Raw genomic sequence first — 20,392 nt, forward strand, 5'->3', positions numbered from 1 at the left:
CCGAGCCCTGCAGGCATAGGTGATGAGAGGCCGCAGAAGCACCCGCTCCACCCTGCGTGAGAAACTTGGCTTCTGTAATGGCAGCTCAGCTGGGGAACCTAAGGGGCCTGTGGTTTTGCTCTAAGACTGCCCCCAGGGTCATTACGTGACCCCCTGGAAAAATGTTCAGTCTCCACCCCACCTGGATTCACACACTAGGAGGGAGGGAAAGTGAGAGTGGGGGAGGGGAGCGAGGGGAGGGAGGGAGGGAGAGGCAGCAGAGGGAACGAGCTTAAAATAATATTTTTCTTTTTTTTTTTTTGTCTTTTTCGTGACCGGTAAGGGGAGCGCAACCCTTGGCGTGGTGTCGCCCACATCACGCTCAGCCAGTGAGCGCACCGGCCATCCCCATATAGGATCCAAACCCGCGGCAGGAGCTTCGCTGCGCTCCCAGTGCCGCACTCTCCCGTGTGCGCTATGGGCTCGGCCCATATTTTTCTTTTTTCTACTAATATCTTTCTTTTTCTTTTTTAAACCCACAAGGAGCAGCACATTTTCATATACAGGTGAACTAACCCTCCCTTGCATATCCAGGACTGCTTTAGGAAACCGTGGTTAGGAGCCATTGGGGGTTTAGGCACATGAGAGTTGGGGACAGGAAGGCAACACAAAGATCATGTGCCTCCAGAAGGGTCAGATGAAGAGCATATCAGAGAAAGACACACGTCACGAGAGGACCGCAGCAAGGCTGTGATAAAGGCAGAAGGGAGCTCACTGAAGACCCACCACCAAGTCACCTGTGAGCCTTCTCTGCTCTTGCAAAAGAGAACTTAAAAAGGAGTCTCTCCTTCAAGGAGAAGTCAAGCCCTGCCACAGCAGGTTCCCTTCTGGGGGACTTCAGGAAAGACTGGGAGGTTCTGTGAAGACCAGAGAAAATGTCCTGGAGACTCACCAGGAGAGAGCTTCAGTGAGAAACACAGCAGGTCTCCACTACAAACATCAAAGTGGAGCAGGACACCCCCCCCCCAAGATCTGGGTGAGGTCTTTGGACTGGGAGAAGAGGCATCCCCTTTGGGACAGTGGCATATGTCAGTGCTTGATCACCGAATCAACAAATATTTCTTGAACTCTTTCTAGGAGCCAGGCATTGTGCTAGAAGGTGAAGCCCCAAAGAGAAGTGAGACATAGGCCCTGGTCTCAAAGAACTCATGGGACAGCAGGATGCAAACGCATCAGAAATCAGTGCATGTCTGTCAACAACTCACACTGGGCCTTACTGAATCCCCCAATCATTACTTTGGGACCAAGTGTCCTTTAGGTAGCCTGAATGAGGTTTGTATTGTCAATGTTTTGTTTGATGAGAGAAATGTAGACGTTGGCACACCAAAGAGGGCACCTCCTTTAGGACGCTCAGTGGCCCCTAATTCCAAATGTGTAGGGAAACCCACAGACGAGTGCCTGGACTCACTCCTCCACCTGCGTTTCATGTTGGGCTCCCAGGAATGTGACAATATAGGAATCCCAGGCTTCTCTCTAAATCTCTTACAATCCGACAGAAACTGGTGACATAAAAACAGGGCTTTGAGAATACTCTTCTATGAAAAGTGAGGCCCTACATAGCGTCTTTTAGGATGCATTGAAAGAGATCATATTTCTGTTTACTTAGGGAAGACTCAGAGGAACAAGACAGCATTAAAGGTATTCTTTTGGAGTTAGAAAGCCTAGTTTAAGGCCTGTGCTAAAGCATATTCTTGCATGCCCAGATGAGGACAAAAGGCAAGACAAAGTCACGAATGGGAAACGTGTCTGCATGTGCACTGGTATGCTGACACTCCCAGGGACTGCAGCCAGGGGTCCATAAATCCCTCATGCAGATAGAGATGGCTCTTCCTTGCAGAACAGTGGGATGGGGCTCTTCCTCCTGAAAAGACCAACATCTACACACCTCAAAACAGGTGTGCAGAGTCAGGAGAGGTATCTTTAAAAGGCTAGTGCACTCTCACCTTGAACTCTGGAAGAGAGAAGTTCATGAGGGGAACTAAAAAGACATCATGTCAGTAATGATACACAGGAAACTACTTCTTACAATCAGTGGCAGTGCCAAGAGGGAGCTTGGCAGTCCCTTCCTCCCTCTCCATCTCAGATATGGACAACGGACCTTTCTCCATCTATGTAAAGTGCTACGCTGGCCCCGACCTCCTTTCCCACAGCTGGCCACTCCCCAGCTGCCCTATATCACAGTACATGAGCCACTCCTAAAACAGTGGTGAACAATTCTATACCCTTTTCCACACAATAGGTGGTCAAGGCTAGAAATGCACAATCTACAGAAGCTTATATAAGCTTGTTGTAAGCAGTACCATGTGAGTTAGGAAGAAGGAAACTAGAGTTTTTCGGAAGTGTAGAGAACAGATCAGTCTGGAGAGAGAAAACGCAGCGGAGTCCTCACGGTGCCGAAGTGCTCAGCCCCATCAGACGCTCGTGTGGACCTCTGGAGGTGTGGAAGAATGGTCTTGACTGAAACAGGATCCACCCACAGAGAACAGGACAAAAGATGACAACAGCTGTCTGTCTTTGGAGCCTCTGATGAGGTACATATCTTTTTCTCCAAGGAACACCCAGCTTGTCCTAACTTATTTAAAATAAGCACCTTTTGAAAATATTTACTGGGGAAAATGAAGGGCTGCCTGCTAAGGGTCTCCAGCTTCAGTTCAGATTTGGCAGTAGCCCAGTGATATCTCTGATCTCCAAATAATCAGTCACTGGGAACACGGCGCCCTGGTGCATTCCGAGGTGATTAATTATTGCTGGGCATGTCTCATCAGTTTGAGTCACGGATAGCTAATCTGGACCCAGGACCTGGGAAACGCTGTTCATCTAAAATACTGTAATCCACAGGTAGGTTCTGATTATCCTGCTCCTCTCCTCTTGATCCATCCTGTTTCCATAGCAGCTGAAACCTCAGTAAAATGGGAGCATCTGGCCCAGGCTCAGGTAAAAGTTCCCTGGGGAAATGAACCTACTCAATGGTCATAAAAGGGGGGAAAAGGGACTCTAAGACACAGCAGCATGAACATCAGCCAGGTGAATGGACAGGCTCAAACATTAGAGGGAAGACAACATGGGGGGGAAGAAAGAAAATGTGGAAAGGAATGAAATGAAAGCAAAAGCATTCAGGGGGCTGTGAGAGAAAGGGGAAGCACAGAACAGAAACGTCTAGGGAAGTGGGGACACATGAGGGCAGGACGGAAGCAGGGGGAACCACACAACACCCAGGAATGGACAAAGACCTGGCTAGCCAGAGGAGGGAGTAAGAAAAGACACCAGACAGGAGACAGATCCTCTTGACATAATGCAGAGGAGGTCCACCCCAGATGATAGATGTTCTGCAGATTCTAAAGGCACAGGCTGCCTTGGCATCCAGTAGCACTGGGGACTGAGCATTGAGCTGTGATGAATGGCATACACCACAGCTTAGAAAGTCTGTCCATTTGGATGGCCCCTCCTTCAGAATTGCCCTGGGCCACCCTCCATCACTAATGATTTCATGCACAGCTGAAGCCTCCTTGCAGATTTCTAGTCAGTCAATACGCAAGGTCATTGCAAATGGAGAGGCTGGCCTAGGCATGCAGAGCTCTCGCAGATCCCTTCCTTCACAGTGATAGTGTCAGGAATGGTGGCACAGGACAGCTCCCAGGAACTCAGGCCAAGCACAAATGGAAATCTCACACCTTCCCCGAGAACATCTATCAGGGAAAACTATCACTGGTTCTGAGAGAGGAATTTCAGTATTTGGGGTCCATTCACAGTCCTACCCTGACGTTTTCAGAAGTCCAGGCCGTCGACACAGTGATGCACTGCTTCCTTCAGGAGCAGAGGACTCACGGACAGTGGACGGATATGCTGCTGGAGGACAGCCCTCAGCTGTCAGCCCCTTGTGGGGACTGCCTCATGGGAAGAGAGATGCCTGGACCAGCACCACACCTGTTCCGCGAACAGCCTAAATTTAGCAACTGCCTGCTGTGCTGTTATAAAGGGCCAGATCATCACCCGAAGAGAGGACATTTCTGAGTGGTCATCCTAGCTTCAGAACCCACCATTGGGCTAGCTGGGATGCTCTCCTGGACTGCCTTGCAACTCACCTTCTCCCTCGCCCAACTTTGCTTCCTGCCCTTCCCTTCCACAGGAAGTGACCCCAAGAGCACCTTCTAATAAGCTTCCTACACACCAGTCACCTTCCTAGGGTCCACTTTTAGAGCACCTAGTCTGCAACAAGCCAACCACGATGGTTCCTTTGGAATCCTCAAACTTTCACTACTCAGTAACACACATACCTCTCCCATGAATGCACACACATATATACAAACACACATGCACAATCGCATACATGAATTTCACATTATCCAGCACTAAGCAATGCAATTCAGGACCTCTGTTCATGTCTCTGCTCAAATGTTGCCTTTCTAGAGCTCTTCTCTGACCAAACCCATCTGCAAACATTCACTGCTCTACTTTCTCATCCTCATCACCACCTGTTATGCTGTGTACTTATTTTTTTCATCTGTCTCATGAGAATGTGAGCTCCTGAGAGCAGAAGCTTGTCTGTTTTGGTTTATTGCTGTATCCCTCAGTGCCTAGAAGAGAGCCTGCACTATTGTAAGCACTCAGTAAATATTTAATACTGAATGAAATGATATTATGTTACTTGCTCCCAAATAAAAGCTGGCTTAATAATAAATGACATCTTGTCTCAAATTATGAAGGTTTTCACGCTCAATCCATGAAAGCAAATACAACACTTAGTCTGGTCTACATAACATCTAAACATTTAGACAAAGTGATTTTTGCAACTTAGTCACACATTAAGTTATATTTGTTATATAGGATCAATAAGAGTAAATAATAACAAAACCACAAAAACAGCTAATGGCCAGATTTTTGGCAATGCTGAAGAGGCTCAGACTTGAAATTCTCCTTCTAGGAATATATCCATTTAAAGCTCTCATCCATCATTATGTGTCTGTGTTTTCTCTCTTTTAAAACAACCAGCTGCACGATGCCATCAAAGAAGATCCTTCCATCATCAAACTTGATGTGTGAAGTTCACCCAGAACATCTTACCACCGTTTCACCCAGACAACTGTTATTAATTTCCAAGGGATTAGAGAGATATTCAGGTATGATTTGTGAAATCTTAAGAGAATATGCCTGTTTTGCAGAGAACACCACAATTCCTTGCAAAACAATGGGCAGATTATGATCGGGCTACCGAAAACACAGACACCATTAGACTAGGTGACAGTACCGTGATCTCCTAGCTGTGGCCACCGATGCTCCCATTTCCTCTCCTGACACGACACACAGAACTGCTTTGCTTACCTTTGGGGGAGATGTGTCTCCAGGTAACCGTAGGCTCTGGTCTACCTGTTGCTATGCAGGTGAGGCTGACGTTGTTCCCTTCATTAATGGAGATATCTGAAGAGATCTCTACAATTTTGGGAGATACTGTGGAGAAAAAACAGAAGGAAAATAAAAATTCTGCTGAAACAATTTTTTGTCATCTTAAAATGGTAGTTGATAGAATAGCCTAAAGACTGAAATATCTGGACTATAGTAGTATATGAAGAAAATGAAGAAAAGTCAGAGGAATTACCTTAAAAATGTAATATCTTACCTTGAATTTAGCTTCCATTTCCTCCTATTTAAATGCAAAGTCAGGGAGTCTGAACGGGAATAAATCCCACTGCAACTCTGCACTAACTAGTCAGCTAGCCTCCACCTTCTCCCTGTCTCCACGCTCCCCCCTCCCCTGCAACCTCCGACATGTATCCAGGAGTCACCCTCCACAGGGCATTCAGAGGTGTCTTTGTACAGTGCAATTCTGATCATATTGCACCTCTGCCTAAACAGCGCCAATTGCTTCCTACTGCCTACCTGATCACAACCAGGCTCTTGATCCAGGCCATTCAGAATCAAGCAATCAACCTGTGTTCCCTCTGACACCCCAGTGATTCCACCTCTACTAAAGCCCTTGCTATTCCCAACACATTGTGCCCTCCCTGGTCTTCATGCATGTGGACCCATTGTCCCTTACATCCTTCATGGAAAACTCCCAGGCCATCTTTAAGAACCAAATCAAATGACACTTTCTCTGTTGTAACCTTGCCTACCCCTATGCCTCTCTGCCCTCCTTAACAACCCAAATTTACTGCTGCTGCTTCATCCGTGTTCCCAGAGCACATTGCACACACCTGATGGGGAATGGGAAGGAACGTCAGTCAGCCATAGTGTACCTGGTCTCTCTCTTTCTCTGTCTCCTAAATTACTCTTCCCAAGGAGGAGAGGAATTCATGCCAATGGGTAAAGTTGAGAGCAGGGTCCCCCACACACTTCACTCAGCCTTCTGTTTTGGAGCCAGGCTTCCGTTCGGCTCCTCCTCACGTGTGTTTTACAAGAGCAACATCCCACGGAGACGAGATGAGACCCACAGCACAGCCAGCCACGGCCTGGGCACGCTGGTCCCACGCTGGGGTCCAGCCGGAGAAGCTCACTGCTGCTGCAAGCTTGAGCCCACTTCTCCAGCATCCGCTCTGCCGCTAGTAAATGTGATATTTGGTTCTCCAGGTGGCCACTCATTTGTCTTATCTGTCAAATGGTTTATAATTAAAGTGAACAAAGGAAGGGTCTCATTTACTGGGCCCCCAAACTCCAATTCCAGATACTCATCCTACCAGACCATGAGCTTTCTGATAGCCTGGACCATGTCTTACTTATGTCCGTATCCATGGTAAGAGCTCAACCAATACATATAGGATAGAATTAAAGTGGCCATTCAGGTCCGGCCTGGTGGCGCACTGGAGAGTGCGCCGCTTGGGAGCGCGGCGGCGCTCCCGCCAAGGGTTCGGATCCCATGTGGAGACCGGTTCCCGCTCACTGGCTGAGCGCAGTGCGGGTGCAACACCAAGGGTTGCGATCCCGTTGCCGGTCGCGGTACGGGCGCGACACCAAGGGTTGCGATCCCATTACCGGTCAGTAAAAAAGACAAAAAGGAAAAAATAATAATAATAAAAAAATAATAAAGTGGCCATTCAAGGGAAACACTTTCCCGAACTGCTACATGTTCAGAACAACCTGAGTTGGATCATTAGCACATATCATTTCAGTCCTGTGACACTGGTTTTGGCAAATTAAGGGGCCCTCTACTCAGACTCTTCCATTTCTTCATGTTACATTTCTCTCTTTGAATAAGTATTTCTCAGAGCCCCGCACTGCAGTTCCAGGGCACACCACCCATCCAGCGCACACGGGATCTGGCCTGTTGGAGAACCCGGGGACGCTGCACGATGACTTCATTGCTTGTTCCAGGCCCAGAGTGGGACACTCAAGCTGAGATCAGATCTGTCTGGAAATGCCAGTGCTGGTCTTCCCTCTACTTGAACCATTACTCACTCGTTCCTAGTTGTTTTGGATCTTTTCCTCCATGACAAGGGTGTGCTAGGAAGATTCCTTCTCTTAGCCTTCTCTCCTTTCCCTGCTGCTCCAGTATCACCTTCTGCTCACGTCCCACCCTCCGTCCCACCCTCCGCCCGCTGAGCAAGCGTGATTAATGAGCACGTGCTACACTTCAGCTCCTCACCCCACGCCCTGGCTGCTGTCTTAGTGCTCAGCCTCTTCTATTTGTACCTACCCAAATCGTTTGAGGCCCAGCTGAATTACCACCCCTACCATAAGGCCTCCCAGGTGATCCCCAAGAGGACATGGCCTCTGCTTTCTGGTAATCCCACAGAATGGCAGTGCCTCCTTCATGGCAATTTAAACACTCTGAAGTTACTTTTGTCTCGCCTTTGCTTCTGTGCTATAAATTATCTGACTATAGACTATTAAACAAGAGCCTTACTCATCTTTTTTATTTAATGCTGTCCTGAATAGGGTGTCTTGCATAGAGTAAGCACCAATTTATCATTTTTAGATTTAGATCCTCATTGGGCTTCAGATAGAGTCAGTGCATGTATTTGTGCGTGTGTGCACTCTCACAGGTGTTTGGTGGGACAAAAAAAAAAGGCTAAGGGTTCGAGAGAGACCATCGACTCTACAATCCCTGACTTTTAAGATACAACATTGCAAATTATGGTTGTATCATTTTAAAAGCTAGATTGGGCCTTCCAGGAGAGAAAGGCAATTGATGAGTTAATGATTGAGTGTGTGATTTGCTGACTGCCTGAAGGATACAGATTTCTTAGCTCTAGAATCATTTAAACTGCTCTTTGCATAAAATAAACACTTTGATGTATTTTACTCACAGAGTTCTAACTGGGGCATTCCTCTCTCACACACTGCCTTCCCAGCCCATGCACTGGCCTACTCCTGCTCTGGCCCATTCTGGCACCCACACAGCTTTGCTGGTTTCTTGGAGGACAGGCTGCCTTCAGAATGCCTGTGCTGTCCTTGCAAACATTGCTCCAACTGTGCAGGTGAGTAATTTATTGATCTGTAAAGCACTCTGAGATGCTCTGCTAGGGATTATGTCACACCAACGCCATGCAATAAAATAAAAAATGATGGACTTTGTGAACACAGGGTGATTTAGGGTTTGTAGCTGGAAGTGTGCTTAAAGTACATTTTAAGTGGAAATCAGGCTGAGTAATGAATTACTCTTGCTTTGGAAGGGCTTACTGGGAGTTCATTTTCCTGGCTTCTTACATGATTGCTAATCTGCTAATCATACACTAGAGAACAATGGACATTCCCCAAGTAGGATAGAAGGTGGTTTGGGCCAGAGCTGTCAGCAGAGTAAGTATATTAAAGAGTCAATCACACCTTGTGCTTGGAAGAATCATCTAGAATTGTCTCTTCCCAATAACAACTGGAAAGTGTCCAACTCATGAAGTAGAAGTTGCTGTCTTTTCAGTTCTCCCTAAGAGTGCAGCCTGAAGGAGGCAAGCTGCCCCTGGATGGATTTGAAAGGCAGACCATTCACGGCACAGAGCTGAGCTGTGTGACCAGAGGTGCAATCCCAATTATCAGAACTAAATTGGCATAAGATACTAAGGGATTAGAAGTATTGTTTTCCAGGTAGCAACTTCTAGCACATTGTCAATATTCAAAATTAAATTGAATTGAAAAGGATGCACTGTGCTTTTAGCTGACCCATGCTTATAAAAAAGCTTTTGACCAATGTTAAGAAGAGGACTACATATATTTTTGTATTGTTTCCATGGATACACCGTATCTTACTTCTTCTCATCATGCAGGCTGTTAGGAACATACTAAGAAGGGTTCGCTTATTTTCACTTATTCATTCACTCATTCATTCATTCATCAATATTCATTTATTACTTTCCATACACCAGCATTGTGCTTAGCACTAGGAACATAAACAAAATAAGACACAGTTCTTGTCCTCAAGGAGTTCATGGTCCAGAGATATGAAAACTGATACAGAAGTCTAACCTTTTAATGTACTGTAACATAGAAGGATGAATCAGGGGTAGTGGGAACACAGGAGAGACACCTAAACCAGCCTGGAGAGAGACCTCAGGGGAGGCTTCCTGGATGTGTGACACCTAAGTTTAGCCCTAGGAGATAAGTAAAGGTTAACCAGTTTGGGGGATGGGTGCAGGAAAGACAAAGGAGACAACACAAGGAAAGCCCTAAAAGTAAGACTTTTTGTGGTCGGGCATAATCGTTAATGGAAGAAGCCTCCTTCCAGAAGTCATCCAACAAACATTTTGTGCACACCTACTATATACACAATCATGTGCAAGGTATACAAATGGCATGCAAAAGTATACCAATTTTCCTGGCCCTCCATGAACTTACAATCTGTTTGGGGAAACAGTGCATGTAAACATTCCAGAGAATTGAATAATAGAGCAAAATATGTCAAAAAATTGTGTGATTGAACGTGAAATAAATGCTATGAACATTAAGTGCTAAGAGTTAGTGGAGGGGGGATCTCAGTGAGTGGGAGTGTCAGAGATGGCTTCACCTCAGATTAGAGTCTATTTTGGATATCGACAAATGAGAAACAGTCGTCTAAGCAGAAAACGTGAAGCTGTTTCAAATGGGATAGAATTACACGGGCACAGATGGGAAGGCAGAAATCCACAAAGTCTATGAAGATACAAAATCTACTTACTAGAAGAGGTAATATGGAGTAGGGTTGACATCCTGGCTCTCCTACATCCTAACTGGGTAACCCAGGCTAAGTCACCACCTTTCTGTGCCTCACCTTTACATCTGTAAAATGGACCTAATAAGTGTATGGAGCCTGCAAGATTCTTCTGAGGATTTAAGGAGTAAGTTTATAAAGTACGCTGAGAGCAGCTTCTGGGAATGTGAAGTGCTCAGTAAGTGAGTTTTACTATTGGACATGCTTGGCATAACACATATGCCGTGTCAACACAGAATGGACAGTCAATAAATTTTAACATGATCAATGACAAATGAGATATGAGATCAATGAGGTAAGCTAGAGTCAGATTATGGACTAGCCTGAATGGCGAAATCCTGGATTTTAACTCTATCTTATAGGTAATGGCAAGCATTTGCATTTTTTAAAAAGGGAATGGCATAATCTTTTAAAATTTATTTTAAGAAAAAGTCTGTTATAAATGTGTCAGATGGAGTGGAATAGAGAGAAACTGGAGTCAGAGAAATCAATCTATATGAGTGATACTCAAAGCCTGGTTTTAACTGTTGGCTCTGTAAAGATGGAAAGAGAGAGATGGATTTGAGAGCAATGCCAAGGAAAATTCACGGCTACTTAATGATTGCCTAGAAGGGGGAAATAGGGATACCGAGTCAAGCAGGAACCCTACTTTGTTCAACAGCAGCTGAATGGCTGCACTAGCAGACCTCTGGATGTTATATGGGGAACTACTCTGGGGGAGAACATTAGTTGGATTAATTCTGTTGTAGACATGCTGGTGGTGAAATGCGAACTATCCTGTTAGCAGTTGGAGTTACACGATCAAAGGTCTGCTGCGAGGTCCCAGCCTGAGAATATCACTGAAAAGTAAACCGCAGACGGGCAAGCACTGGAGCCTCAAAAGTACAGTAGACCTGCTACGAGTTGATGGTTCCTTAAAAAGGTCATCGGCTTTTTTCCACATACATGTATGTAACGTCTGCTGGCTTTTGAAGTCTGGATCTAGAAAACATACCAGTTATAGAAACAGAAAAACCAAGAAGTGGTTAGAACATGCTTAGGAAAAAAAGACAGAAGCCAAATGAGCCGTACTCTTTGGATACAGTTCCACATTTAATACATTATGTTAAGATTTAATTTGGCTCTTATTGAATTTTAATTCAAATGTGTAAATAATTAAATGAGATAATTATTGAAACAGTATTCTAAGGAACTTCCCCACTCTTGGTTAGCTTCCACTGCCCAGGTATTGGTTTTAATAATTATGTCATTAATAAATAGCAATTTGCTGTTTTTAGCACACAGTGGATATCATATTAAATCCAAATTAAGATGCTTTATGAAGCACTGCACAGCCCTGTGGGGCTGAGAAGGCGCACAGCTGCTTGGACCAGGCTACTCTGCATGGCACACACAGACCTCCGTGTCCCCAGTGATGTCCTCTGCTGCCAGCAGCCCTGCTGCTTCCGCTCTGTAATGAAGATCTGAGATGGCCACGCCTACCCAGGACAGTTTTCACAGCAAGGGCTGCTTCACTGCTAAGTCTTTAGAACCTTTGTTTTTACAGAATTAAAAGGACAAATCTGAAGGGCCCTCGATCTGCCTGGTTTCCAAGCCCTGCACAGACACTCAAGCCTGTATCAACAGCCTGGTGCATAAATGTTCAACCTAGATCACAAAGCTCTTAATGCACATGTTGGTTTGTAGACTAATTCACCTCTTCACACAAGCCACTGGGTACCCAGGCAAAGTCTAGTGTGAGTTGAGTTGCTTAGGGATGGATTTAGGCTGTGGCAAAATATACCTGATTAGGACCTTCCTTCTCTCATCCAGCCTGAACAAAGAGATAAGTCGGTCGTGGAACAGGAGGACAAACTCCTTCCATGGCCCTAAAGGCCTTCACGAACCAGATCCTGCCTCCCTCTCCACACTCATCCCCAGTTTTTGTCTTTTCCTCACTCTGCCAGCCTCCTTCCTCCTGGGCCACCTCAAGCCCTTCCTTGGCTCAGCCTCTTAATTAAGCTTGCCTTTCTCCTGCTCTTCCCGTGGCTCCCCAAAGAGCCTTCCTCTACTGCCCTCTCTAAAGCAGAACCCAATATTGAATTGTTTACTGCAAATTGTCTGCCTCTCCTAAACAAAGTGTAAGCTCCACTGATGGCCTGTTCATTGAGGTGCTCAGCACACACCATACTGCCTGGCATGATTTGTGTTCAACCAGTATTTTTTGAATGAATAAATTACTATGTTTTTACAAGGCTGTATGGAAATGAAAATAAATTGAAATGACTAATTTTCCTCCAAATCTTTAAATAGCCCCCGGGGACTCTTGCTGTACATGATAATGTTGATAAATACTATTTATTAAATACTTGCCTGATAATAGGTGTTTTACATATATAACCTTTATTTTATTTTTCCCAGCATTAACCTCATGAGTAAATGTTATTTCTAAGGTGAACAACTGCCCTGGTTTACCTGGAACTGAAGAGTTTCTGGGACATATGACTTTCAGTTTTGAAACTGAAAGTGTTCCAGGCAAATGGGGATGCACTGGTCACCCTGATTATTTCCCACATTTTACAGATGAGGATACTGATACTCAGAGGGGCCCAGGAATTTCTTCAAGGACATACAGCTGGTAACTACATTGTGTTTTTTTTTTTTTTTTTTGTCTTTTGTTTTTTTCCGTGTCCGGCAACGGATCGCAACCCTCAGTGTTGCCCCCGTACCGGACCAGGGACCGGCAACGGGATTGCAACCCTCGGCGTTGCTCCCGCGCCCCGCTCAGCCAGTGAGTGGGAACCGGTCCTTATGTGGGATCCGAACCCTCGGGCGGGAGCGCCGCCGCGCTTCCCAAGCAGCGCACTATCCAGTGCGCCACCGGGCCGGCCCTACATTGTGTTTTTTTAAACAAGACATTATACGGCTTAGAAAAATAACATGCACTTGAAATCATGGTGCATACACAAAAAATCAGAAACATCAAACCTATATACTAGTGGACACCAACACATTGTACAACTCTGTTGTGCATTAGATACTTTACAGGGAGCGTGAATCCATTACTGGATAATCTTACAAGAATCCTATAAAAAAGTCCTATTATTATTTGTACTGACCGATGAAGAAACTAAGGATTAGTGAGATTTTAGTAATTCATTCAAGGTCACTTGGCTAATAGGGTCGAAGGTGGGACCTGAATGCCAATTATGTATGACCCCAACTCTCTTCTCTTTGCACAGCATTGGGTCGAGAGGCATGCAGACCCAGCCCACCCACAGCAGGTGCTGTTCCTTTCACATGTCCACAGGAACATCCCGTGTCCACAGCACAGTCAGCAAAGGAGTCCCTGACTCCCATCTACAGGTGTTATTTCTACCACAAGAGTGGATGGACGGTTTCATGGGTATGTTTTTGGACCTTCCCACCTTTGCATAAATATCTCATCCTCTTCCCTTTCCCATCACTAGTACATCCCCCTTATCCTCCTTTCATCTTCCTTCAGTGTGTGCTGAACCAGAGCCATGGCCTTCAGGAGAGCTTGCCTCTGAAGTAGTCTTTATGTCTGCTGCTTGCTGTGACCCAGGTGTTCATGAGACTAGTATTCTAGATGTCTCTACATGATGACAGAGAAACCTTCAATTAAATCCACCAGTGAGTCCACTACTGGAGGTATTTATCTGGCCTACTTTGACTTAAATAGACTAGTCAGACATTCCTTCCTTCCTTTCTTCCAACAAAATTATTTTTATGATGGAAGACACATTCCAATATTATGGAATCTGTGAGGTCTCTTTTGATAAAAAGAATCCTAAGCTCCATGTCATAAGACCAGGTATTAGGCCCAGCCCAAACAATGATTAACTGTATAAACTCATGTAAATCATTTGACTTCCTGATTGTATTAATTATATTAATACCTATCTTGACTCCTCAAAATAAATGTTCTGTGGATCAGATAAAAATGTGAAAAGCCACACTGAAAAAGTGTTACTCAAATGGGGTTTATTTGTGTTACTAAAAATGTATACCCTGGAGGCTAATATGGAGAGAAACAAACTTTGGGAGATTGCTTTGGTTTACAGGTTGGGATGGACACCAGCCTTGGTCCCCCTAAATGGGTGATCACCACAGATTCAGACATGTTAATGATGCTGGGGTAAACACATCCTGAAGTGAGGACGCAGGATCCAGCCCAGCATGTGCAACACCACCCCACTCTCCAGCCAGCAACGTGCTGCTGCCTGCCTTGTCAAGAAGGGGCAGGGCAGAGCAAAGATATTCAGAATCCCAAATGAGCGTCTGAAAGTGTGGAAAGCTCCTTAATGATACAACCTCAGACAGACTGTTATTTCTTTCAACAGAACACTTCTGTCAGCTGTTACATCTCATTCTTTCTCTCTCTCTCCATGTTAAACCTTTCACATTTGCAGGAAAATCATGAAGTCCAGGGAGAAAAGCCAGTGATTTATTTGGGATTAGTCATAACCCACTGGTTCTGAAGTTTGGAATTTGTTCCTTTCCGGATCAACTGAAATGTGGAAGGAAGTTTTTATGAGGTCTGCTTCCCGACCCAGTTTAGTCCTTCCTGATGGAGACGTAGAGGAGTAAAGAAAACACCATTCATTCCTCGCTCCATGCTCCCTTGCTCCTGGCATATTAGTGTAAATTGAATTTCACAGCAACCCACCTGTAACCATAAGTGCTCCGTTATATTGGGCAAGAAATTGCTAAGAAGTGTCCCTTCATCAATTGTTTACTGTGGGAACATAAGAGAAGTATTGCTAATCATGACACAGCCCTGCCATCCAGACAGGACTTGCTGTCTTCCAGCTTCTAGTACAACAGCACTTGCTTTGGGTTGAGTGCACGTGACTGGCTTTATTGTGCTCCACCACACACCCCAAATGGGACCAGCCTTTTAGGGACTAGTTCATGAAGAGGAGACAGATGAGGTGGGAAGGGAAGGAACACTGAACACCTTCTGTGCCCAGCACCTTGCTGGGTATTTGACATTTGTTGCTTCCTTGAAAATCCTCAGAGTAACTCCTAAGGCATTATACCCACAATGCAGAAAAGAAACTGAAGCTTGGAGAGGTGAAACAACTAACCAAGATCATCATGCAGGAAGCCAGACACATCGCAGAGACATTTGTTGCTTCCTTGAAAATCCTCAGAGTAACTCCTAAGGCATTATACCCACAATGCAGAAAAGAAACTAAAGCTTGGAGAGGTGAAACAACTAACCAAGATCATCATGCAGGAAGCCAGACACATCGCAGATTCTCTAACAGGGTATCCCTAAAAATCAACAGCCCAAACTTACACAAACTGGAGATCCTCAAAAATTAAAATGATGCAGCACCGACAACGGAATCAATCAACCAGATTCACTGCATGATTTTATGAGAAAGAGCAAAAAAGAACAGAAAAATAATACTTTTTATTTTTATTCCTCATGGTAGAAAACTAATAGTATTTGTTGAACACCCAGTTAGGACTAAATCCCCTATATTTTCCCCTTTAATCCAGGATAGTGAGGCTTTAAATAGCTAATGATGTGCTCAAAGCCAATGAGCTGGAAAGTGGCTGATCTCAGACCCTAGCTCTTTCTACAGGGTTTTTGGGATCAAATGAAATATGTAGGTATAATTGAAAGCACTTAGTGAACTGCTAATCACCCTGGAAATGAACGCCGTTGTGATTGAGATAACGCAGAGTTCAATCACTTAGTGGTAAACAGCATGATTGTTTGCTGTAAAACCCAACCCTGAATCCTGACAAGGATTTCTTCATAGCACCTAGCAACATCCTTAGACACGTATGGTTTCTTCACATTCATCTCAGAGAGGGGCTGGCAAGACATTTCTGATCCCTCCTGTTTCCAATTTCTCCTCACTGGGCGTCGTCTGCTTCTGTCGTTCCCAGCAGCCGTAGCCTCGCCATGTCTTTTGAGGTTCAACTGCAAGATCCCTTGAGGCTGTTTCCTTTGTCCTCTCGGCACTGGCAACTCACCAGGGCACTCTCTCCACAAAGCAAGGATGCAGCTGAGTGGTCCATGAAACCCAAGTGACCAGGTAAGACAAGCTGTGCAGGAGCGACTGTCACAGTCATCATAGTCCAGACCCCGTCCACTGCTCCCCTCCTCTAGAGGGGCTCTTTGTACACGCTCCAAATGGTCTTCCTAGGAATGGGACAAGACCCCGTCAGGCTTCGAGAACTCTGCGGGGCCACTCCTGGCAGCTCCAGCCTCTGCTGGAGGAACCTTATCTAAAGCGTCGAGCATTTCAGTTCTACCACTACAGATCCGTGGTGCTACTTCATTTCCAATAGGGCCATTCTTCAAATTCAGGAAGACATGCACTAGCTTGGCCACTTGGATGTTCTCACTTCTGTTCAGAAACCCTCTTGTGCAGAGAAAAATGGTCTTTCCGCAATAGTCTGCCATCACCCTATCCCAGCATCAAGTTCATACTTCATCCATAGAATAAAATTTGAAACCATGCTCTGTCACTCCAGGCCCTCTGCCACTTAGCACTGATCCTACAGACACCCTAGACCAAGACCATTCCAGCACAACATCCGCTGCCACTTTCTTGGCTCCACGCCCTGGTCGATGACGTTCCCCCTGCCTGGTCTCCACCCAGCTGTTAATCACTGTTGGCTAATAAGTGATAGTGAATGAGCGAATGAATCCAAAAGCTCAAAAGTCTGCTGGCTCCCTCCACCCAGAGAATAAAGCTTACAGTCTTTGGTTTGAGACATCAGGCCACTCCTCCTCCCCCACGTCCCTTTCTACTCTTCTCTCTAGTTCTTCTTGACCAAATATCACACATTTCTCACCATCTGAATGAACTGATATGACCCAAAGGCTACCTGCAAATCTCCAGAATATCAGGTAGGTTCTAGCTCAGGCTCTAGAACGCTAATCCCAGATCTACTATCTACTAGCCATATTTATTTTGTTTTCAATTTTTTTTATTGTGGTAAAACACACATAACATAAAATTTACCATCATAATCATTTTTAAGTCTACACTTCAGTGTATTAAATACATTCATAAAGCCACATATGTTTGTGACAGTTATTTAACCTCTCAGTGTCCTCATCTGCAAAATGCATATAATAATACCTAGCAGGTCGGTTATGACAAGTGACTTATATCACTCGCATAGTGCTTAGCACATGTGAAGGGATCCAAAATAGAAGTACGCACACAAACAAGCCTGCTCCAACTGGAATCACTTTCCCCAGTTTTTAAATCCCCTGTCTTTGTTGTTATTTCATCTTCCAGCAGCTTTTGGCTTGGTGAAGCCACACCACCCTTGCCTTGCTGCCACTCCTTCTCAGTGTCCAACACTGACGGAATCACTTTCCCCAGTTTTTAAATCCCCTGTCTTTGTTGTTATTTCATCTTCCAGCAGCTTGTGGCTTGGTGAAGCCACACCACCCTTGCCTTGCTGCCACTCCTTCTCAGTGTCCAACACTGAATATCAGAGCGTTCTGTCTCTGCACCACTGGCCCTCTTCTCTAACTAAGTCTCTCCCATTCCACCCGTGCCTTTAACTACTGTCACATGTTCATTGTTCCAGTTCATGCCTTCAGCACTGACCTCTCCTTTGAGCTTCACTTTCCTGTATCAAATTCTCAATTCAATACCTTCCAGCTGTGTAGCCATGGATCTCAGTTTCTCCCCTCTGTAAAAAAGATGATATAATAAGGACCCTTCTCACAGGGCTATCCTGGAGATTGAGTTCACATACATAAAGAACAGTACCGAGCACACAATGTATTCTCAATAAAAGATAGTGATTTGGTCTATCATCTTTATTTAACAGTTTGATAGACAAATACACTCACTATGTCCCAAACAGAGTTCAGAATTTCTCCGCTGCCCACCTCAAAACCTGCTCCTCCCCTGCTATATACCCCACCCTAGTGAACCACCCATCGCCTCCCTAATTGCTCAGGACAAAGAAATAGGAATCATACTTATTTCTCTTCTTTCCTCACTTTTTGCACTCTATTGTTAAGTCCTGCTGGTTTTATCTCAAAAGCAACCCACGCCCTGACCAGACATCATTCCTTCCCCTCTTACTACCTAAGTCTATCCTATTGCTATCTCTTTTCTTGTCTTTCTGTTTCATGGTTGTTTATGTGAACATTCCATTATCTGTACCACATATGGAGTAATTTTTAAAAAATCACAACAAAACAAACAAAAAACATAAATCACATCATCCCCTGCTTAAAAACCTCCAATGGCACCTGACTGCACTTAGAATGAAATTCGAAGTTCGTACCTGTGTCTGTAGGTGCTACCCAGCTGGCCCCTGGAGGAGGGTTCCAACTTTACCTTGGACGATTTCCCTGATGTGCTCTCTATTCCTTGAAGGTGTCAGGCTGCTCCCTCCATCAGGCCTCTGCAGTTTCCTCTCCTGCAGTGCTCTTGCCCCAGGTCTTCACAGGGCTAGTAGTTTATCATGTAGCTCTCATTTCAAATGTCACCTACTCAGCATCCTTCCTAACCAGGCTACCTAAAACAGCTCCCCAGCCATCCCCTTACCCTGCTTTAGTTACCTGCACGGCACCTGTCACTCTCTGAACTTCTTGCTCATTTGTTTAGTGTTTGTTGTCTCTTCTCGTCGGACTGGAACCCCCACAAGAACCAAACCTTATGTTGTCCATACTCTATCCCTGCCTCTTATGTCAGTGCTCAGCACATAGTAGGGGCTCAAGACATTTTGCTTAATACATGAACTCCCCTGGCCAGAACTGATTTGTCCTTTCTTTGTCCTCTGTTCAAACCACTCTGATAGAGCATGTCACATCTGTCTTAGCAACTAGGGGTATATGTGTCTATCATAGCATATGAGACTTGACAAGGCAGCACCTATTATGTTTTTATCACGTTTCTGTGCTTCACTGTGTGCCCTCCAGCCTGGAACAGCAATTCTTGCAAATTAGTAGGGGCACCATAAATGATCGTTCATTTGTATGTTTGAATAGAATCACACACACTGTCTTACTATGGCTTCACGGTATTAAAGGGCATGTTTCTAGTAAAGGTTTCCATGGCATGACTATTGACACTGGAATGATGGAACTCTTACTGACACACACACACCCCGAAAGCCACGCAGGCATATTGTGTGTGTGTGTGTGTGTGTGTGTGTGTGTGTGTGTGTGTGTGTCCACAAACATAACTTGTGAATCAGAGGCCAGGGAACCCATATTTCCTATGGTAGAATTTGCTGTTTTCCAGGAAGCTAGAGAAAGTGTCAGCCTGCTTTTGAGAAGTCCAAGTTCAGTTTCTTCTTCTATGGCCCGAGGACATCAATGAAAACAATGGCCCACGGGCTGCTCTTCTCTTACTGAGAAGGTTGTGTCGAGTAACACAGAAAAGCTAAACAAAAAAACTGTCACTGGGCAATAAATGAAACATAGGTCTGTGCCACTGAAGATAAATCAGCAACTTTAATACTTCTCCCCTGAGCTGGGCATCTTCAAGGAACATAGGACAGGTGTCTCCAAGCTGAAGTATTGTTTAAAAAGCTGTCCTTTAAATTACATTTGGGCTATTTCTTCTCTGGCTGGCTATATTTTTTGAGATCTATCTGGAGGCTTAAAAAGACACACAGAAAAATAAATCTCAGTTCCATTAAGCGCACACTATGGACTTGCATATTTGTTCTTATCTGTGGCCTCTCCTCTTTCTATCATCCACCCCTTCCCAACACTATCAAACATTGGCACTGGAAAATGTTTACGATTACTCCAGACACTGATACTAATCTAATTCCCTGTAATTGCTATTCATCATCACGTAGCCTTCCTTTCTTTTTTATTAAGCCCCAGTGCTCACATCACACATATCCTATAAGTCCAGATATAAACTCATGTGTGTTTATTTCTAGAGTCCAAAAAGTTGGCAAAGGAGTTGGATCCCATCCACACTGTCAGTCACAGAGCCAGGGTCAGTGGAGACAGCCAGGGGGGCACTACTATGGGTCTAGATTAGATTAGCAGAAGTTAATGCACTTGCCTTCATTTTAAATCAGGCACAGGCCCCTGCTGAGATGAATCAATATTTAATAATTGTGAGATACAGTTATGGGCATGTGCGGGGGTCTCCACCGCACCCTCACAGGAGAACTGTTTGCAACAACATTGCACATACAGCATCTCATAATGCCTGGTGTTGGCTCCTCTGGCAATTCCTATTTTTATCAGCAGTAGTACCATCTACTTCCAGAATGCAT

At 44.9% G+C, this 20,392-nt stretch overlaps 1 protein-coding gene across 1 annotated transcript in view; it reads right to left on the reverse strand.

Annotated features, from left to right (window-relative positions):
* NTM (neurotrimin) overlaps window positions 1–20,392 on the reverse strand; it is a 276,438-nt gene that overhangs the window by 116,195 nt on the left and 139,851 nt on the right. The window contains exon 3 of the mRNA XM_008574793.1: window positions 5,359–5,484. Coding sequence (XP_008573015.1) covers window positions 5,359–5,484 — 126 coding nt within the window. The remainder of the gene's footprint in view (window positions 1–5,358; window positions 5,485–20,392) is intronic.

This window comes from Galeopterus variegatus, unplaced genomic scaffold (genome assembly GCF_000696425.1).
Source record: "Galeopterus variegatus unplaced genomic scaffold, G_variegatus-3.0.2 Scaffold1107, whole genome shotgun sequence".
NCBI classification, from domain to species: Eukaryota; Metazoa; Chordata; class Mammalia; order Dermoptera; family Cynocephalidae; genus Galeopterus; species Galeopterus variegatus.